The sequence below is a fragment of the Penaeus chinensis genome, chromosome 21 (genome assembly GCF_019202785.1).
Source record: "Penaeus chinensis breed Huanghai No. 1 chromosome 21, ASM1920278v2, whole genome shotgun sequence".
NCBI classification, from domain to species: Eukaryota; Metazoa; Arthropoda; class Malacostraca; order Decapoda; family Penaeidae; genus Penaeus; species Penaeus chinensis.
In genome coordinates this window covers 11293917-11311416 of record NC_061839.1, presented here as the reverse complement: position 1 = coordinate 11311416, position 17500 = coordinate 11293917, and the positions used below count along the sequence as shown (strand labels likewise).

The following is a 17500-nucleotide window of genomic DNA, read 5'->3' as shown; positions in this document are numbered from 1 at the left end:
ACTGATATCATTATTATTATTGTCATTATATCTATTGTTATTCCTGTCATTATTATCATTAATATGATGATAATGATAATAATAAAATTGATAATAATATTGAAAATAAGGATAACAATAATAATAATTATTATTAACATTACTATTATTATCATTGACATCATTTTTATTGTTATCAGTATTAGGAATTATTATAATTATTATAATCTCATTACTACTTTTATTATTATTTCATTATTATTATTATTATTAATATTATTATTATTACTATTATTATCATTTTTATTGTTAGCAGTATTATCATTATTTATTATTAACATAATTATTATTATCATTGCCATTGTTATTATAGGTGTCATTACCATTATCATTATCATAACTTTTACTTTTTGGTTATCATTATAATTGTTATTGTTATTATTATTATTACTTTTATTATTATTATGAGAATTATTATTGCTATTATTACTGTTATTATTATTATTATTATTATTATTATTTTTACCATCATTATGATCATCATCACTGTTACAATTGCTATACTATCATTATCATTACCATGTTCATCATCATTATTATCATTATTGTTAATGTTATTATTATCATTATCATTATTATTATCATTATCATTATCATTATTATTATCATTATCATTATTATTATCATTATCATTATTATTATCATCATTATCATGATCATTATTATTGTCATTATTGTTATCATTATTTTATTATCATTATTCCTTTTATTATCTAGAAAATGTTAAAGAGGTACATTGTAAGGTAATGTTATCACCATTTATTTTCAGAAATGTTTGATGTTTTTGTAAGAAACTGATTGACAGGTAGGTCTAAAAAAGTAAGAAAAATGACTTTATTTTTCATTTTTTTCAAAAATGGGAGAAAATTACCCCACGTTAAAAACTAGAAAAACAAATACGTCAAAGTTTTGGAAATTACGATTCTTTAAGAGAGAGAGAAAAAAAAAAAACTGTGAATGCCAACAATCTAACAAGTCTCGTCTCTCCCCCCCTCCCCCTCCCCCCTCTATTGCCTCTAGCACGTACTTTTCCCCACACTTTCTGATCGCGAACCTATGAGTGTCGGCCGCTTTATCTAGGCCTTGGGGAAAAAAGGCCAACGTCAGGTGTTTACAGGTGTGCTCTCACGGAGCCAATATTTCACGCCACCTTTTGCTCTGTTCCTGGGGGTGTGGCATAATTTTTCATGTTTCCGGGGACTGTCATGTCTTTTGGGAAAGTTTTTGTTATATACATATATTTTCTTTGTCCATATTCGATTTCGTTCATTGGAGTCTCATTTTAGAAATAAGGGGCGATCTCATATGAAATAGGTTCGATTACAGTATTGAAAGACCATGATACTCGTAAAGAAAAAAAAAAAAAAAAAAAAAAGAGAAAGAGAGAGAGAGAGAGAGAGAGAGAGAGAGAGAGAGAGAGAGAGAGAGAGAGAGAGAGAGAGAGAGAGAGAGAGAGAGAGAGAGAGAAACAGGAAAAGTTAAGAGCGTGCGCGAGATGATTGCGCATGCGCGGAGGATGACAGCAAGATCGGTCCGGTGTGGTTTACTTTCTGAAAGTTACTGTTCACAGCTCCAGTCGAGGTGCAGCTCTCGAGGAACACACACGTGGAACCAAGTGCTCTCTTGTTCACCCTTACTACCTTCAATATGGTAAGTTTTGCAAGTGCGAATCTGAGGTTGTGCGTTGGTAACTTATTACCTCTCTGCAATCAGGTGGCTCTTCTTTGACAAACTTTGTGGACTTCTTTGTGTGAATGACACAATCCTGTGTACAAGATTCTATCGTTTAATGATTTAAATAGATTTTGAAATGGACGATTAAAATAAGTTTTCAAATGAATTCATAACCAGTCCAGAGCAAGGTATAACAGTCGGCCCTAACGACCGGTGCAGACTTCAAAATGGTTTATATCCCCCTGTCACAGCAACTCGCCAAATAGCGATGTTTGTTTCGCCGTCCTTTTCTTTTCAGTGCGTCTGGATTAGTACCTTTGCTTGCGTTGAAATCACTGAATGTACTTACTGTACACCTGTTTGCTTGTTGTCATCAGAAAACGTTTCTTAATCAATACTGATAAGATACCGCTAAGGGCTAGCTTATCAGTTAGCCCCTAGCTAAACGTAACATAAATGAGTTAACAGACCAAAATATAAAACCATGCATCGACCTTCAACAAAAGCGAGCTCATTTTCGGTCTTTTAAATGTGGCTCTATTACACTACTTCATATGAAACAAGGTCAACCTGGTCTAATCACATATATTTCGAAAGTTTATAAGTTGTGCCTACATTAGAATAATAAGGAGACTTGAACAGTTATTAACATGTTCTTCTACTAACATCCTTTTGGTAAATTTGTCATGTTAATCGCCACAAGACTAATTACATATCTTAAAAAAGTAAAGCAAAGCATATATTTCATGTTAATCTCCACGTCCTTTCGCATATCGCAAATTACACTCACATCCATAACATTGAGATTCCAAAATTATAGACATGGGAATTATAGTAAGTATACACTATGTAAATCTGCTTTATAAGATAAAAGAAATACGTACACCGTTACTGATTCAAGTAATATCTAATTTCTGACATATGTTGTGTAAACAGGTGTTCCTTGTACCGCTTTTCATGAACAAGGTCAATGAAATGTTTTTTTTTCTTTAACATTGTGCTGCATCATCTCGTCACACATAAGAAGAAAGAAGGGAAGACACCGTTGTTCCGCGTTTACATTCCTGCTCAATACCTATACGCTACAGCTACTGTGAAACAAAGAAAGAAAATTAAAAATCTATTCTTTTTTTTTCATCGTCAAATGTCCGTTCCGCTTTCTACCGCCGTCTTCCCGTCTCGTCCTGCCGTGGGCGTACACCCGCGCCTTTTACTTACACCCATCTTGCATCTCTCGCTCCTTTCTCCTCATCTTGTCCTGCTCTGGGCGCCAACGAGAGCTCTCACCAAACAACTACCTTTTGCTTTTTTATTTGTTATCAGTGTTGTTATTATCATTATCGTTATTATTATTGTTATTATTGTTATTTTCATTATCATTATTACAATTAGTAGTAGTAGTGTTAGTAGTATGACTGTTACTTTTCTTTTATTATTATTATCATCATTATCATTATTATTTTCATTATTGCCATTATCATTATCATTAACATTATTGTTATTATTACTATTACTTTTATTATTATTATTATCATTATCAATTTAATCATTAATATCATTAGTATCATCATTATCATTATTATTATTTTTATTATCATTATCAGTAGTAGTAGTAGTAGCAGTAGTAATAGTAATATAATTAGTAGAAGTAATAGTAGTAGTAGTAGTAGTGGTAGGAGTAGTAATAGTAGTAGAAGTAGTAATAGTAGTAGTAGTATTAGAGGTAATTGTTGTAGTGGTGGTAGTAGTAGTTAAAGTAGCAATAGAAGTAGTGGTAGTAGTAACAGTATTGCAATCATCATTATTTCGACATCTTGATTTGACTGTTATTTAGTTTTAGAAGTTTCCTGAATAAAAGCGTATAAATAATAATAACAAATACAAAAGTACTGCCCAAAATTCCCTCATTTTGAAATGTAAATACGCTCCTTCTGCCACACACACACACACACACACACACAAACACACACATATATATATATATATATATATATATATATATAGAGAGAGAGAGAGAGAGAGAGAGAAAGAGAGAGAGAGAGAGAGAGAGAGAGAGAGAGAGAGAGACTCTCATACAAGAGCATACACATTCAATCAGACCGCTAACTTCTGCCATATTCGTGACCTATTAATGCCTCAGGGGAAAGCAAGCCTAAGTTCGAAAGCTGCATTGCCTCTTCACGGCTTACGGGAGAAAGGAGGGGGAGGGGAAGGGAGGGGAGAGGGAAGGAAGGGGAGAGGGGAAGAGAGAGGAGAGAAAAGAGTAGAAAAGGGAGGGGATAGGAGAGGAAGATTAAATTGGAAAGAGAAGAGGGAGAGAGGGGAGAAGGAGAAGGAGAGGGGTGGGGGAGGAGGGATATTGCCAAGTCATGACTGCAAGGGAACAGTGAGCCACGGAAGGGCGTAGAGTACTGTCACTTGCTCACATGGGTTCAAAGTAAGGCTTTCTCTAATTGGAAGAAAATGTGAAGGAGGCTGGAACGATAAAAAAAAATGGAGATAGAAGGGATGGGAAAGAGAGACGAAGGATGGTTAGAAGGAAGATGGAATTAGAGGAATTATCAATTGAAACATGACAATGAAATTTTCATACGCAAAGAACCCATTGCAAATCCTACCTTTATGCCTTTCTGACATCAATTTCATCTGCCGTTATTTCCATTTGACTTCTTTATTCAGTCGTCTCTTTCACGGAACTGCTAAAGAGCTTTCCCTAGATTTTATTTACAACTTTTCCTTACACCGGTCTCGTTCCACCGCGCGCCCACAAACGGCTGTGCCATGGTCTGATGAGTGAACTCAGGCCTTGGTGCGGGAAAGGAAGGAAAACAAATAATGGGCTCTAAAAAGAGTGTATATGTTTGTATATATAGACACACATATGTGCATATATATGTATAGATATATGCCTGTATTCAAATATGTACATATGTATATATATATATGTATATATACGTATACATATATGTGTGTATGTACACATACACATATATGTATACATATATACGTATATATGCATACATATGTATTCATGTATATGTATACGTATATAAATGTATACATATATATGTATATATATGATGTACGCACGTGTGTACACATATACATATATATGTGTATACATATATATATTTACACACCCATATATATACATATATACAAATATACATATATATCTATACACATAATTATATACATACATATATGCATATATATGTATGTATACATATATGTATATGTGTATGTATACCTATGTATACATATACATATATATGTAAACATATATATGTATACACACACATATATACATATATATATACACATATACACGCAGATTGTACGCGTATAATATGTGTGTGCATTCATGCACACGCACATCGCCAGCACGCGCGCGTGAGCACATGCACGGATTGGATGTAGTCGTACCTAGATACTACATTGGCTATTGGAGTTCACCCAATACAAAACAACTACTGCCTTGAAGTTCAGTCTGTACATGGTCAAAGGCTTTGAGAGACCATCTTATACACAACAATCCACTGCTGTGTGGCATCTATGAGATTAAAATACTTCGGGAGTCAACCCTGAGGAAAAATCCGGAGCAGGAGTCCCGAAAACAGTTCGGTGGCGCTTGCGACCTCGTTCTAGCAGCTCCTGCGACGCCGCTGGTGCCAAACCGTATCGGTCTATACCGTTCCTCTGGATCCATCAGCTGCGTGGAGAGAGGGAGTCTGCTGCTTGGGCGACATCTTGCTCCTCACATTCTTTCGCTCACATTATACGGAAGCGGATAGAGACAATGCTATAGTCAATATCGACTGAAGGTGGGCTTCGATATATATATATATATATATATATATATATGTATGTATATATATGTATATATATATATATATATATATATATAAACTCACACACACACACAGACAAGCAAATATATATGCCCATATATATGCATATATATATATATATATATATATATATATATATATATATATACACACACCCCCATATATATGCATATATATACAAATATAAATATACACACGCATGTGTATATAGAAATATATATACATATATATACAAATAAGCCTATATATATGTGTGTGTGTGTGCATATGTATGTATGTATATTCATATATATACTTATAAACATATATATATATATATATGTATACATACATATACATATATATGTATACTCTATATATGTACACACATACACATACACATATATATATATGCATACACATATACATACATACATATAGATATATATGTATATATATGTAATTGCACTTGTTTTGACCATCTCTGCCATGCGCACACCAGCCTCCCCTTGCCCCTTCCCCTTCCCTGGAAGCGAGGAGGTGATCCCCCCCCCCCCCCCCGTCGCCTCGCCCCTTCCCCAGACACGCAAATGTGGTGTTTCCGGCGTTCCTTCCGTGACGGCGGGTCAGCGATAGTCATTAGGCTCAGAGCCGAAGCTAGCACTGTGCAAAGACCGATTTAGGTCAGTAGTGCACAAGCGTTCGAAGTGCTCCCAGTCCAGTGCATCGGTCTTCGCTCTCTCTCTCTCTCTCTCTCTCTCTCTCTCTCTCTCTCTCTCTCTCTCTCTCCTCTCTCTCTCTCTCTCTCTCTCTCTCGCTCTCTCTATCTCTCAATCTCTCTCTCTCTCTCTCTCTCTCTCTCTCTCTCTCTCTCTCTCTTGCTAATTACTCTTATGAGACTCCAGCATCGCGCGGCTCACGTCGCCATCTGTTCTGGTTACTGGCGGAAGAGGAATTGGAGTGCCTTTTGATAAGACTTTATTATCTTTGCTGGCTGCGTTTACGTTAGATTAGCAGCGTAATTTTCTTGGCCATATGTTGCTCTTGGCCTTATCTTTGGTATCGCTCGGTTTTGACGCTTTACAAGCCGATCTTACTTTTGATAAGTTAGATGCAATTGAAAAAAAATGTTATATATATATATATACGAGTAAAATTATATATGAAGCCCGTACACACCTACACGGACACACACACAAACGCACACACATACACACTGAACGAAAATTCCCTCCCTACCCTTTACGAATACTGGCAACTGGCTCGCGAGACCCACATTTCCGTGCCACATACCCACGTGACCTACAAAGGGCCGTTATTATGTTCGATGGCCCTCCCTCCAATGCCAATGTCAACCACGTAACGGACATCCGACCGCGTTCCCGTAAAGAGAATCCGGATTCAAGTGCGTGACCTTTGCTTCAATAGAGGGGTGTTTTTTAGGTACTCTGTGTTTTTTAATTGCTAGAAAGCGGTTTGACCTTTGATTCTACGTCACTCTTTATCAGCTTAATGTCTGAGTCCTACTGCCTGTGCCCTGAGGGTAAAATGACATTGTGTTGTATAAAGCAAATCGTAATGTGTAGATTATCGTAACGGACTTGGATCATTAAGGAAACGGAGTGAGAGATGGAGGGGGGGAGAGAGATGGAGAGGGAGAAGGAGAGGGAGAAGGAAAGGAGAGAGAGAGAGAGAGAGAGAGAGAGAGAGAGAGAGAAGAGAGAGAGAGAGAGAGAGAGAGGGGGGGGGGGAGAGTAGTTGGAAAATAATAATCCAATATATATTCGAGAATGAAAAAAGTGACATAAAAACACACACACATGATAACTACTAACAACCCATACTCTTTAAGTTTGTCAAGCAGATGGAAACAAGACCAAATTTTTGTCATGACTGATCCGATCACATGAAGCAAAAATGTCACTAGTAGTATAAAATGACTCATGTCATATCTTTGTTATTTACGTAGGAATTTGTATCTGTTGATGTACGTAGTAAAACTGAGATACCGCTATGCCAACACAAAGGAAACACAGTCAAATTCATTAACCACCACAGCAACAGCGGCAAAGAAAGCCAAAAGCATGTTAGTGGACCACCATGACGACGGAAAGCTGTCCCGAGGGCATCCCGCGTGACTTGCATTCCGTCGAGACCCCGCGGTGGCCAGGGCATCATCAGCCGTTTCGCTTTGTCACGCCCTTTGATATGTCTAGGGGCGTCTGGCTTGAGGTCCACCCTTGTTTACCCGTCTTTGGGTTAGACAAGGCTTGGTTAAGTTAGGTTAAGTTGGGTTGGGCTGGGTTGAGTTGGATTGGGTTGGATAGGTTTTAGGTTAGATTAGGTTATATTTAATTAAGGCAGGCACCTCTCTGAGAGAGGAAAGTATGAGCTTCTCCAAACGAAATGGAGATGAAAACAAGCGAGACATTGATTTGGCAGTAACGGAATGATAATGATATTGTCTAAACCTAAGAACTGGTATGGCACCATCCCGACGGAATGAAGACTATTCTTATAAATATACATACACGTAAGCACACACACACACACACACACACACACACACACACACACACACACGCTCGCGCGCAGATATATTTAGTTCACCGCAATAATAATGCGACATTCGTCGTGGAACATTTTAAATTGTACATAAATAGTAACTACCACAGCATGATGTTCATCCGACCCTGAGGCCTTCAAGTCCTTAATACTCAGACATTACTTGGGGTTTCGCTTGTGAAGCGACCCAGATATATTTAGTACGATCGTGCTGGGAAGGAGAGATTCAACTTCCTGTCTCACGCTCCTGATACGGCGGATGCTAAAGTATATATATATATATATATATATATATATATATATATATATATATATATATATACAAACACATACATATATATACACATATGTATATATGTATATATTCATATATGTATGTATATATAAATATATACACACACATATATGTATATAATATGTATTGTATACCTATATACATTACACACACACACATATACTACAACAGGAATGAAAGTGTCGTTTAATCACAAATCCAAAAGCTTGCCCTCGCCCTCACATAGGCCTACGTCACACTTTTGTCACTATCACTCCGGCTTTCATTCATGGTTGAGCGACCATAAAATATAGCGCCATAACATAATTTTCTTTTATGTCTTGTAGACCTATTCTTAGCGACGTTTGAAGATTTGCCATTATGTTACGACAGATATGAAAGAAGGCGAGACTTTATATCAGACTTGAATAAAAGTAGTATTTATGGGTAGTAGGAAACTCATTCTTGAATACGATAGAATAGAATAGAGTAGTATCTTTAATACTATATTAAGTGATCAATAACCATTTTTCACGTTGTAATGCGACAACTGCTGTCTGTAGTTACAAGACAAGCGATACTGTGTCACAAACTTGAAAACAAAAAAATGTGACTGATTACACAACACGAAAATACTACTACTGCGTAAACCACAATTACGAATAAACTCTGTACTATTTATCATCACTATTTCAATGGGATGTTACACACTTCCTGAAATCTGGTGACATCCTTTTTTCGGAATAATTTAAAAAAAAACACAATGAGGAAATACGTCATCCTCTTTGGACTCTCTCCCTCAACTACGCGCGCCGCTTCGTCAGCCGCTGATCCGCCGGCGCCGATTTCCTGGTTCATTCCCGCGCTTAGGCTCATTGGCGCCGCGAGAAGGGATGCCGGTGAAAGCGAGAACTGATATCAGCGTAGACGGTCCAGGCACAGAACATGGCGTGAATGGGAGAAAGGGTCTTTATCTTATCAGCAATATGTGTTCAGATATACATATGTATATGAATATATATATATATATATATATATATATATGAGTGTGTGTGTGTGTGTATATATATATATATATATATATATATTATACATACATATATATGCATACATATATGTGTGTTATACATATATACATATATACATATATATATATATATATATATATATATACACATATATGTATATATGTAAGTGTATATATACATATATATGAGTGTATATATATATATATATATATATATATATGTATGTATGTATAGTTTAATCACCCATTCTTTCACACACACACACCAGGATGCAAAATCCAGACTGCACTCTGAGATGCTTTTACTATCGGGAAAACCTTAGAAAACAGCAAAGAAGAAAAAAAAAAAAAAAACAGTGAGTGGAAACCAAATAAATGTATAGAGTAATTCCGAATAATAAACCACCTTCAGCCCTGTCACTGGCGAGATTTATTGATACTCTAAAGCCGTGGTGCTTGCAATTGGGAACGGATGATTTTATTAATTAATAAAAAAGACTTTCGCGATTAATAGAATTTTAAACATTTTAGGTAATATAACATTTAAATCCCATAAGGTATTCGATGCTAATGATCTTGGCGGTTGACGGGAGAGATAATCTTAAATAATCAGTTAATTATGTATATTTGAAGGGGGCAGTTATCAAGGATTATACCAGCTGTAAAAAAACCGTGCATCAAGCAGGACGTCAAAAAATTATAACAGTTCTCCTTCCAGCTCAAACAGAAAGAAAAATCCACGCTCTGCTTAGAAACAGCGCAGAAATTGCTAAGCAAACGTTATCTTTCATAAACTTTCTCGTACTTTTTACTCTCTCTAATGAAATATGCCGAAACCTACCGACTAATAACGTACATTTCTGAATGACTGGCGTATCTCCACCGAAATGTGTCGTAATGTCGAAAGAACACCAGAATTTCTTTTACCGCCAGCAGTAGGAGTGGGTGAAAACAGGGATCTCTTACTCTCCGTACAGAACTGAATGAAAGTTTCTGACTAAGCACGTTTTGATCGATTTATGGAGCGTGACATCTGCAAGAACGCGTGCGGCAAGCGAAATGTGGAGAATTTCATGTTTTCCATCAATTACTATACGATGCAGCACATATTGTTACACCATGAGGAACAAGGAAATGTACTTTGCACTCACGTCTGATAACAAAATGGATAGTCTGTTTGCATATTCGGTTTATGACCAATTGGTAGGAAGAAGCAGTTATTTTCTATAACACATATAGCATATGTATGTATACATGTATACACATACATGTGTATATATACAAATATATACATATACATGTGTGTATACGTATATACATGTGTATATATGTATATATACATATATGTATGTGTATATATATATTTATTTACATATATATACGTATATTTATACACACACACACACACACACACACACACACACACACATATATATACGTATATATATAGGTATATGTATATGTGTGTATACACATATACATATGTTTATATATCCATATATATAAATGTATATATGTATATATATATATTATATACACATACGTATACACACACACTTACACATATATGTATATATGTATCGGTCTTTGTCGTTCCTTTGGATCCATCAGCTGCGTGGAGAGAGGGAGCCTGTGCATGGGCAACAGCTTGCTCCTCACATTCTTTCGCTCAGGCTCTACCTATACGGGAGTGGGTAGGGACAATTATGCCATAATTGACAGCAACTGAAGGTGGCCGTTGGTATAGAAATATATATATATATACACACATACATATATATATATATATATTATGCAAATTTTGGGTTAGTCTTACCTAGATACTGTAGTGATGCCCGACTGCTGCCTTGTAGTTCAGTCCATGCATGGCCAAAGGCTATGGGAGTCCACCCTATCCAAAACAATCCACTGTCTTGTGATATCTATAAGATGTAAAGGCTTCGGGAGTTAACCCTGAGCAAAAATCTGGATCTGGAAGGCAGTTCGTTGTCGCTTGCGACCTCGTTCTGGCAGCTCCTGCGACGCCGCTGGTGCCAAACCGTATCAGTCTATGCCGTTCCTTTGGATCCATCATCTGCGTGGAGAGAGGGAGCATGTTGCATGGGCAACAGCTTGCTCCTCATTTTTTCGCCTAGGCATTGACTCTACCTATACGGGACAATAATGCCATAGTCGACATCGACTGAAGGTTCCCGTCGATTTATATATGTGTATATATATACACATCTATATGTATACATATATACATATATATAGTACCTATCTATGTATCTATAAACAATATATATGTATATATAGACATATAAGTATATACACATAAATAAACGTTTTCTAAATCGCAAAGAAACCTCCCTCCGGCGGTCAGATATTGGTCTCCCGAACGCTCGCCACAAAGTCGTCTCGTTTATATTTTCTTGTCCAGAAGTTTGCAACTTTCTAAGCCATTTCCTTTCTTTATTTAGAAACATAGAAGGCATGCTATCTGGTAAAAGATCGGAGAGAGAGAGAGAGAGAGAGAGAGAGAGAGAGAGAGAGAGAGAGAGAGAGAGAGAGAGAGAGAGAGAGAGAGAGAGAGAGAGAGAGAGAGAGAGAGAGAGAGAGAGAGAGAGAGAGAGATTACAATTACGGTGTCTAGCAAATGGGTAGTGGACGTATATAATTGATAAAATGCACGTAATATAACTATTCCCTTAAAAAACTCTATGTAGAATTCGTTGTCAATTTGTTCTTAGTTGCATAAACTGTAAAATTAATTACCAAGAATCTCATTAATTATCTGTTAAGAGCAATGTTTGTGTGTGCGGTTATGTGTATGCGTGTACGGTAGGCCTGTGTGTGTGTGTGTGTGTGTGTATGTGTGTGTGTGTGTGTGTGTGTGTGTGTGTGTGTGTGTGTGTATGTGTGTGTGTGTGTGTGTGTGAGTGTTCATCTCGTAAATCACATATCTCCTACACATTTTAATTGGCGCATTATCTTCTCCGCAAACCACTTTTCTTTCTCCGTCCTCGAGGCACCCAGGCACATGCCCCCCCCCCCCCTCCTTGCCAGTTCTCTAATGCGACGAATTCTTTGAGAAAGTTCCAGAAAGCGTATTAGAGAGCGAAGCGAGACGTGACTGTGAGGCTCGTGGCACCCCTTCACCCCCCTCCCCCCCTGCTTGGTTAATACACCGCTGCCCCCCCCCCCTCCCCATCCCCATCCCTAACCGGTCCTCCTCCCCCTCCCCTGATCACATATCCCTACCCTCCTCTCCACCCACACTTACACTCTTCTTCTTGCTTACACATCCTTACATTCCCACTTGCCCCCACTTACACATACACTCTGCCAACACGTCCCTTACCTTCTAGCCAACTTCCTTCCCGTCACACATTCAAAAAACGCCATTGAAAAACATTTCAATTCGTTTTTATCTACTTAGGCATCTCTGTCTATACATATTCTGAAAATGATTATCAAGCGAAATTCCATAATGATAAATCTCGTAATAAAAGCAATGCAATCGCATTATCAAAGCTAAATAATTCAACTCCAATTTTTACATACTTTTACACCAGGGGTTCCCAAACTTTTTGTTCCTCAGTACCCCTTAGGCTTTTTATAGGTTCCCATGTACCCCTAACACTAAAAATTAAGCTTAATAGTAAGAAAGGATATTTTAATATTTTAATTATTTAAGTCTGCATGTTTAGATTACATAGGCATCTTAAATGATGAAAACAGAAATAAAGCAATTACTAAGGTAACTGATATTTTGATCCAGCACATACAATACATACCTTTTTATTATTATTATCCAAAACATTAATGAACAAAACTCAGGTATTCTTATTTTAATGCATCGCACTAACTCAACATAAATGGATCACTACCAATTCTTCGAAATTTCAATAAAGGTGGTGCTAATCAACACAAAGAAAATGAGAAAAGTGCAATCTGAGTGCAGATTACAACACTATGTATTGTGCAAGTAATTGTTTCCTTCAGACCAAATGTACCCCCTGAAACGTGCAAATGTACCCCTGGGGGTACATGTACCCCAGTTTGGGAACCCCTGTTTTACACGAACAGAAATGATTTCTGATTTGATATACGTCATTCACCCTCCCCGCGTTACATGTCGAGGCTTCCTGCTGAACAAGTAAACAAAACGACAGGAAGAACAGGACAGGCGTTCTGCTACTTCTCCAGGGCATCGTGCAATAAGGCGACAAGGCCTTTGGCGTAATTGTGTGTTTTCTGGTTCTTCCCTTCGTTATTTTATTTACGTTCTCCTTCTTTACTTCATATTTGTTCAAAGGTACTTTCTGTTGCTCGTAAGTAAAATGTGTTATTGAACGGCTTCGAATATAGCGCATTAATGATGTGACACTATTTATATAAGAGCTACATTTTGATGCTGAAAAATAGAACAGAACTGTTAGTAGCAACTCTGTGTATTATCACCATTACTTCAGAATTACCTGTAAATATCTGAAAACGTAGAATATCCAAAACAAAGAAAGGCGGGCCAAAACACAACTTTAGTTTCAACATGACCTTTCAAACACTCTCCCCCTCTCCCCTCCACCAGCGTATGACCCTGGTCCTCGTGGTGGCACTGGCCCTCCTCGGGCCCGCCAGTGCCCAGCGTGGCTCCAGGCTGCAGCAGATGGTCAGAGGATTTGTGGACGACATGAGTGACATGGCCTCGAGGATTGGCACGGGCATGCTCAAGTAAGTGGCTGTTGGTTCTGCAAAGTAACAGCGTTTGCTGCGAGTAAGGGATGGTAAGCATGGGTATGTAGAAGATAGGCTAAAAGGTAAATATCTGATCAGTCGATAATATAATGACATTCCTCGCAATAATGGCGATGCTAACATCTGCAACAATGAGTGCCTCTCCACCATGTCACTGACTGTCTTTATCCCTCGCGCCAGGTCCTTCAACAACCGGCCAGGAGCGGCACGAGAGAATCGCCCCGCTCTTCCCGTCCGCAAACGCCAGCGCCCTGTGCCCCTCGATGATCTCCCGGCCCGTCAGTCCAGTGACAACTTGGTAGCTCCCAACGACCCTCAGCGCCCCCGCCCTGTGCTTCGTCAGGAGCGCCCTCGCCTGACCTTCCGCCAGTTCGTGGACGGCACCATGGCCGGACTCAGGAACATCTTCCCCAGGCTCACCCGCCGAAACTTCCACCGCAGTGCTCGCGACGTGCAGGTAAGCCCTCCGGACTACGTCCCTCCGGCCTACACCCCTCCTGACCTTAGTTATGACAGCGGGACCTTTGACCTCCACCCTGACCCTATCTATGTCCATCAGCCCAGCCCCTCTCATCCGACAGTTCAGGTCACAGTTAATGTGTATAACGACCAAAATCCGACTACCCAAGACAAGAACGCTCCTGACGCGGCGCCCGCTCACGTTCCCGAGTACAACTTGACCGTGACGCATCACACCAATCACTCCTTCTCGGTTACTCATACTCCCAAGAAGACCGATGAAGGGAAAGGACAGTCACAGCAAGCACTTTATCCGACGACTGATCACACTGTCTCAAGTTATGTTGGGAACTTGCACGCGTCTCCCTCGAACTCCTACAGCGTTCGACGTTCATATTTTTTACCGGAAACAGAATGGCACCCTGAACGGCATCAAAGAAGCGAGGAAAACGTGTCTCCTGAGCAGATGCAGTTCGGAGCTCAGAGTCTTGACATGATTTACGGGTATTATTTCGGTGACGATAATAACGGGCAGACACGTGACAATAAACCCCTTGGCTCTTTCAGACGGCAGCACGTTCACTTTAACCGTAACGTGAATGACAGACAAGACTTTGACGCAGCAAATGGAGGGCAAGGGTACAAAGACGGGTTCCTTCATGGCTTTAATCAGGGGTTTGAATCTGGTGTAAAGGTTAACAGCAATAGAGGTCCTCCTAATAATAACAAAGATCCAATTCACAGTCAGAATAGCAATGCCTTCCATACGATGGGCTCTAATGGTAACGGAGGTTTCAACAATAACTTTCCAACTCAGTATAATAATAACAATAATCCTAGCTATAACGGCCAAGTTAGCAGTAGCAATAGTATGGTGAGCCAGTTCTCCGAGCCAGACGCAGAGGGAACTGGGACAGCGGGATGCGGAGTTCGCTGTCTTTGGGACGATCTAATGAACACTCTCGATCATTACAGCAATAATGGAGGCACTGAGGCCAGCAAGGTGACGGGAGCTTCGCCCTCAGGAGGGGTTGAGGGGCATGTGGTGCACCAGCAACATGGGAGCGGGGATGCCTACCAGGGGCCATCCAATGTCCCTCAAACGGCCCTCAACCCATACACTGGTAACGCCGATAGTAACACGCCTGGTGTCAGCACTGTAAATACCAAAACACAAAATACAAACTCGTACCACCAAAGCATGAGTAGCGGCCGAGGACCTTCGCAACGCCAGCAAGGTTTTGGTTACCGCGACCGCCCTTTCGGCAACCGGCGCCCATCGTCAGGAACACCTCCGTTTCACAGTCAGAGAGACAAGCTGCTTCCTCCTGGCCCGCCCTACTCCTCCCACAGTTACGGCCCGGGTTTACAGGATGGTCGTATCTCCAGCGGGGTAGGTGGTCAAAACAGGGAGCAGCAGTGGAACACTCGTAGGCGCTGGGACACTCACAAAGGCAAGAGAATTTAAGTCTCCCTAAGACACCCACATACACTAAATAATGTACACCTGCCATTTATGCACTGATTCAATATCCACTTGTTACAAACATACCTTGAGAACACATCCACTGTTACAAAGCTCAGTAGATATACAAGCTGTACATCAAGGAAAGTACGGCGCCTAAAACATATATGTATCAATGCATATACGCCAGTACATCAATACAATTATATTTCTGATACACACACAAACTTGTGAAAACCTGCATACAGAAAACATATCAGTTAAATGTCCGCCAACTTACTCCAGCACAACAATATATACTATATTGCATTTCATAACATGACTTCACTGGGTTTACACTAAAGACACACAGTTTGAGACACAGACATCGATCTACACTCAGGTAAGACACACACACACACACACACACACACACACACACACACACGCACACACACACACACACACACACACACACACTCACACACACACACACACACACACACACACACACACACACACACACACACACACACACACACACGCACACGCACACACACACACACACACACACACACACACACACACACACACACACTGCTGCATCTCAAGCATTCTTCCACCGCGTGCTTCCTCATCCGCCCCCGTTGGCTCCCCTCTCATCACGTAAGTCCAGTATTCGCCCAAGTAGTGCATGGCTTTGGCTTCCGTGTTTGCTGTACATAGCAGGGAAAGCCTCTGTGTAAAAAGGCATGCGTCGGTTCCTAGGATAAGATGTCTGACATTTTAAAGAGGTCATGAAAACACTTCTTTAAGTTCTGCTCTCTTCTCGCACCCACTGGATGAGTTTATCTTGTTCTGTTATTTTTTTCATGACCTTAATTCAGTTCAGGGCTACATGAGATTGATCAAAGAGAGTAAGTACTACAAGAAATCGTTTGTACAGTCTTGGCTTAAAGTTACTAAGGCTGTATAATGGTTCATTAATTTTGCGTAAAAAAATCATACTCATTCAGATTTCTTGATACACATAATGTTTTAAAAACTCACATTTTTTGTTACTTGAGTATTCCTTCATAGTTGTTAAGCTACATGTGGACAAATGTTATAGCATGTTATGTTAAGAGCAACATACAATTAGTTTAGTAGTTTTGGCAACGTATTGGATTTTTCATAATTTCTTTAACACAAACAAAATGCAAATAGGACCAGGAATGTGAGCAAAATGATGTATATTTTTAAACATGGAAAACTTTTATATTCTTCTACACGTTGCCAGTTATTCACGTTCGTTGTTACGATTGGAGTTACTAGTATTTGTTATTTTCTTGCTTTACTTGTTAGGCTTTGAGTGAACCCTTTGATTGCATGAGAATGAGTGTAAATGAATAACACAAAGGCCGAGATATAAAAAGATGCAAAATTAATCTTTCATTAGGTTGAAAGAG

General features: G+C 39.1%; 1 protein-coding gene across 1 annotated transcript in view; it reads left to right on the top strand.

Moving 5' to 3' along the window:
* The first annotated feature begins 1377 nt into the window (after positions 1-1377).
* LOC125036406 overlaps positions 1378-17500 on the top strand; it is a 17038-nt gene continuing 915 nt past the window's right edge. Inside the window, exons 1-5 of the mRNA XM_047628999.1 lie at positions 1378-1386; positions 1597-1689; positions 13983-14125; positions 14330-14606; positions 15584-17500. The exon at positions 15584-17500 is cut by the window's right edge and continues 915 nt beyond it. Of these exons, the coding sequence (XP_047484955.1) occupies positions 1378-1386; positions 1597-1689; positions 13983-14125; positions 14330-14606; positions 15584-15589 (528 nt within the window). The 3' untranslated portion in view covers positions 15590-17500. The remainder of the gene's footprint in view (positions 1387-1596; positions 1690-13982; positions 14126-14329; positions 14607-15583) is intronic.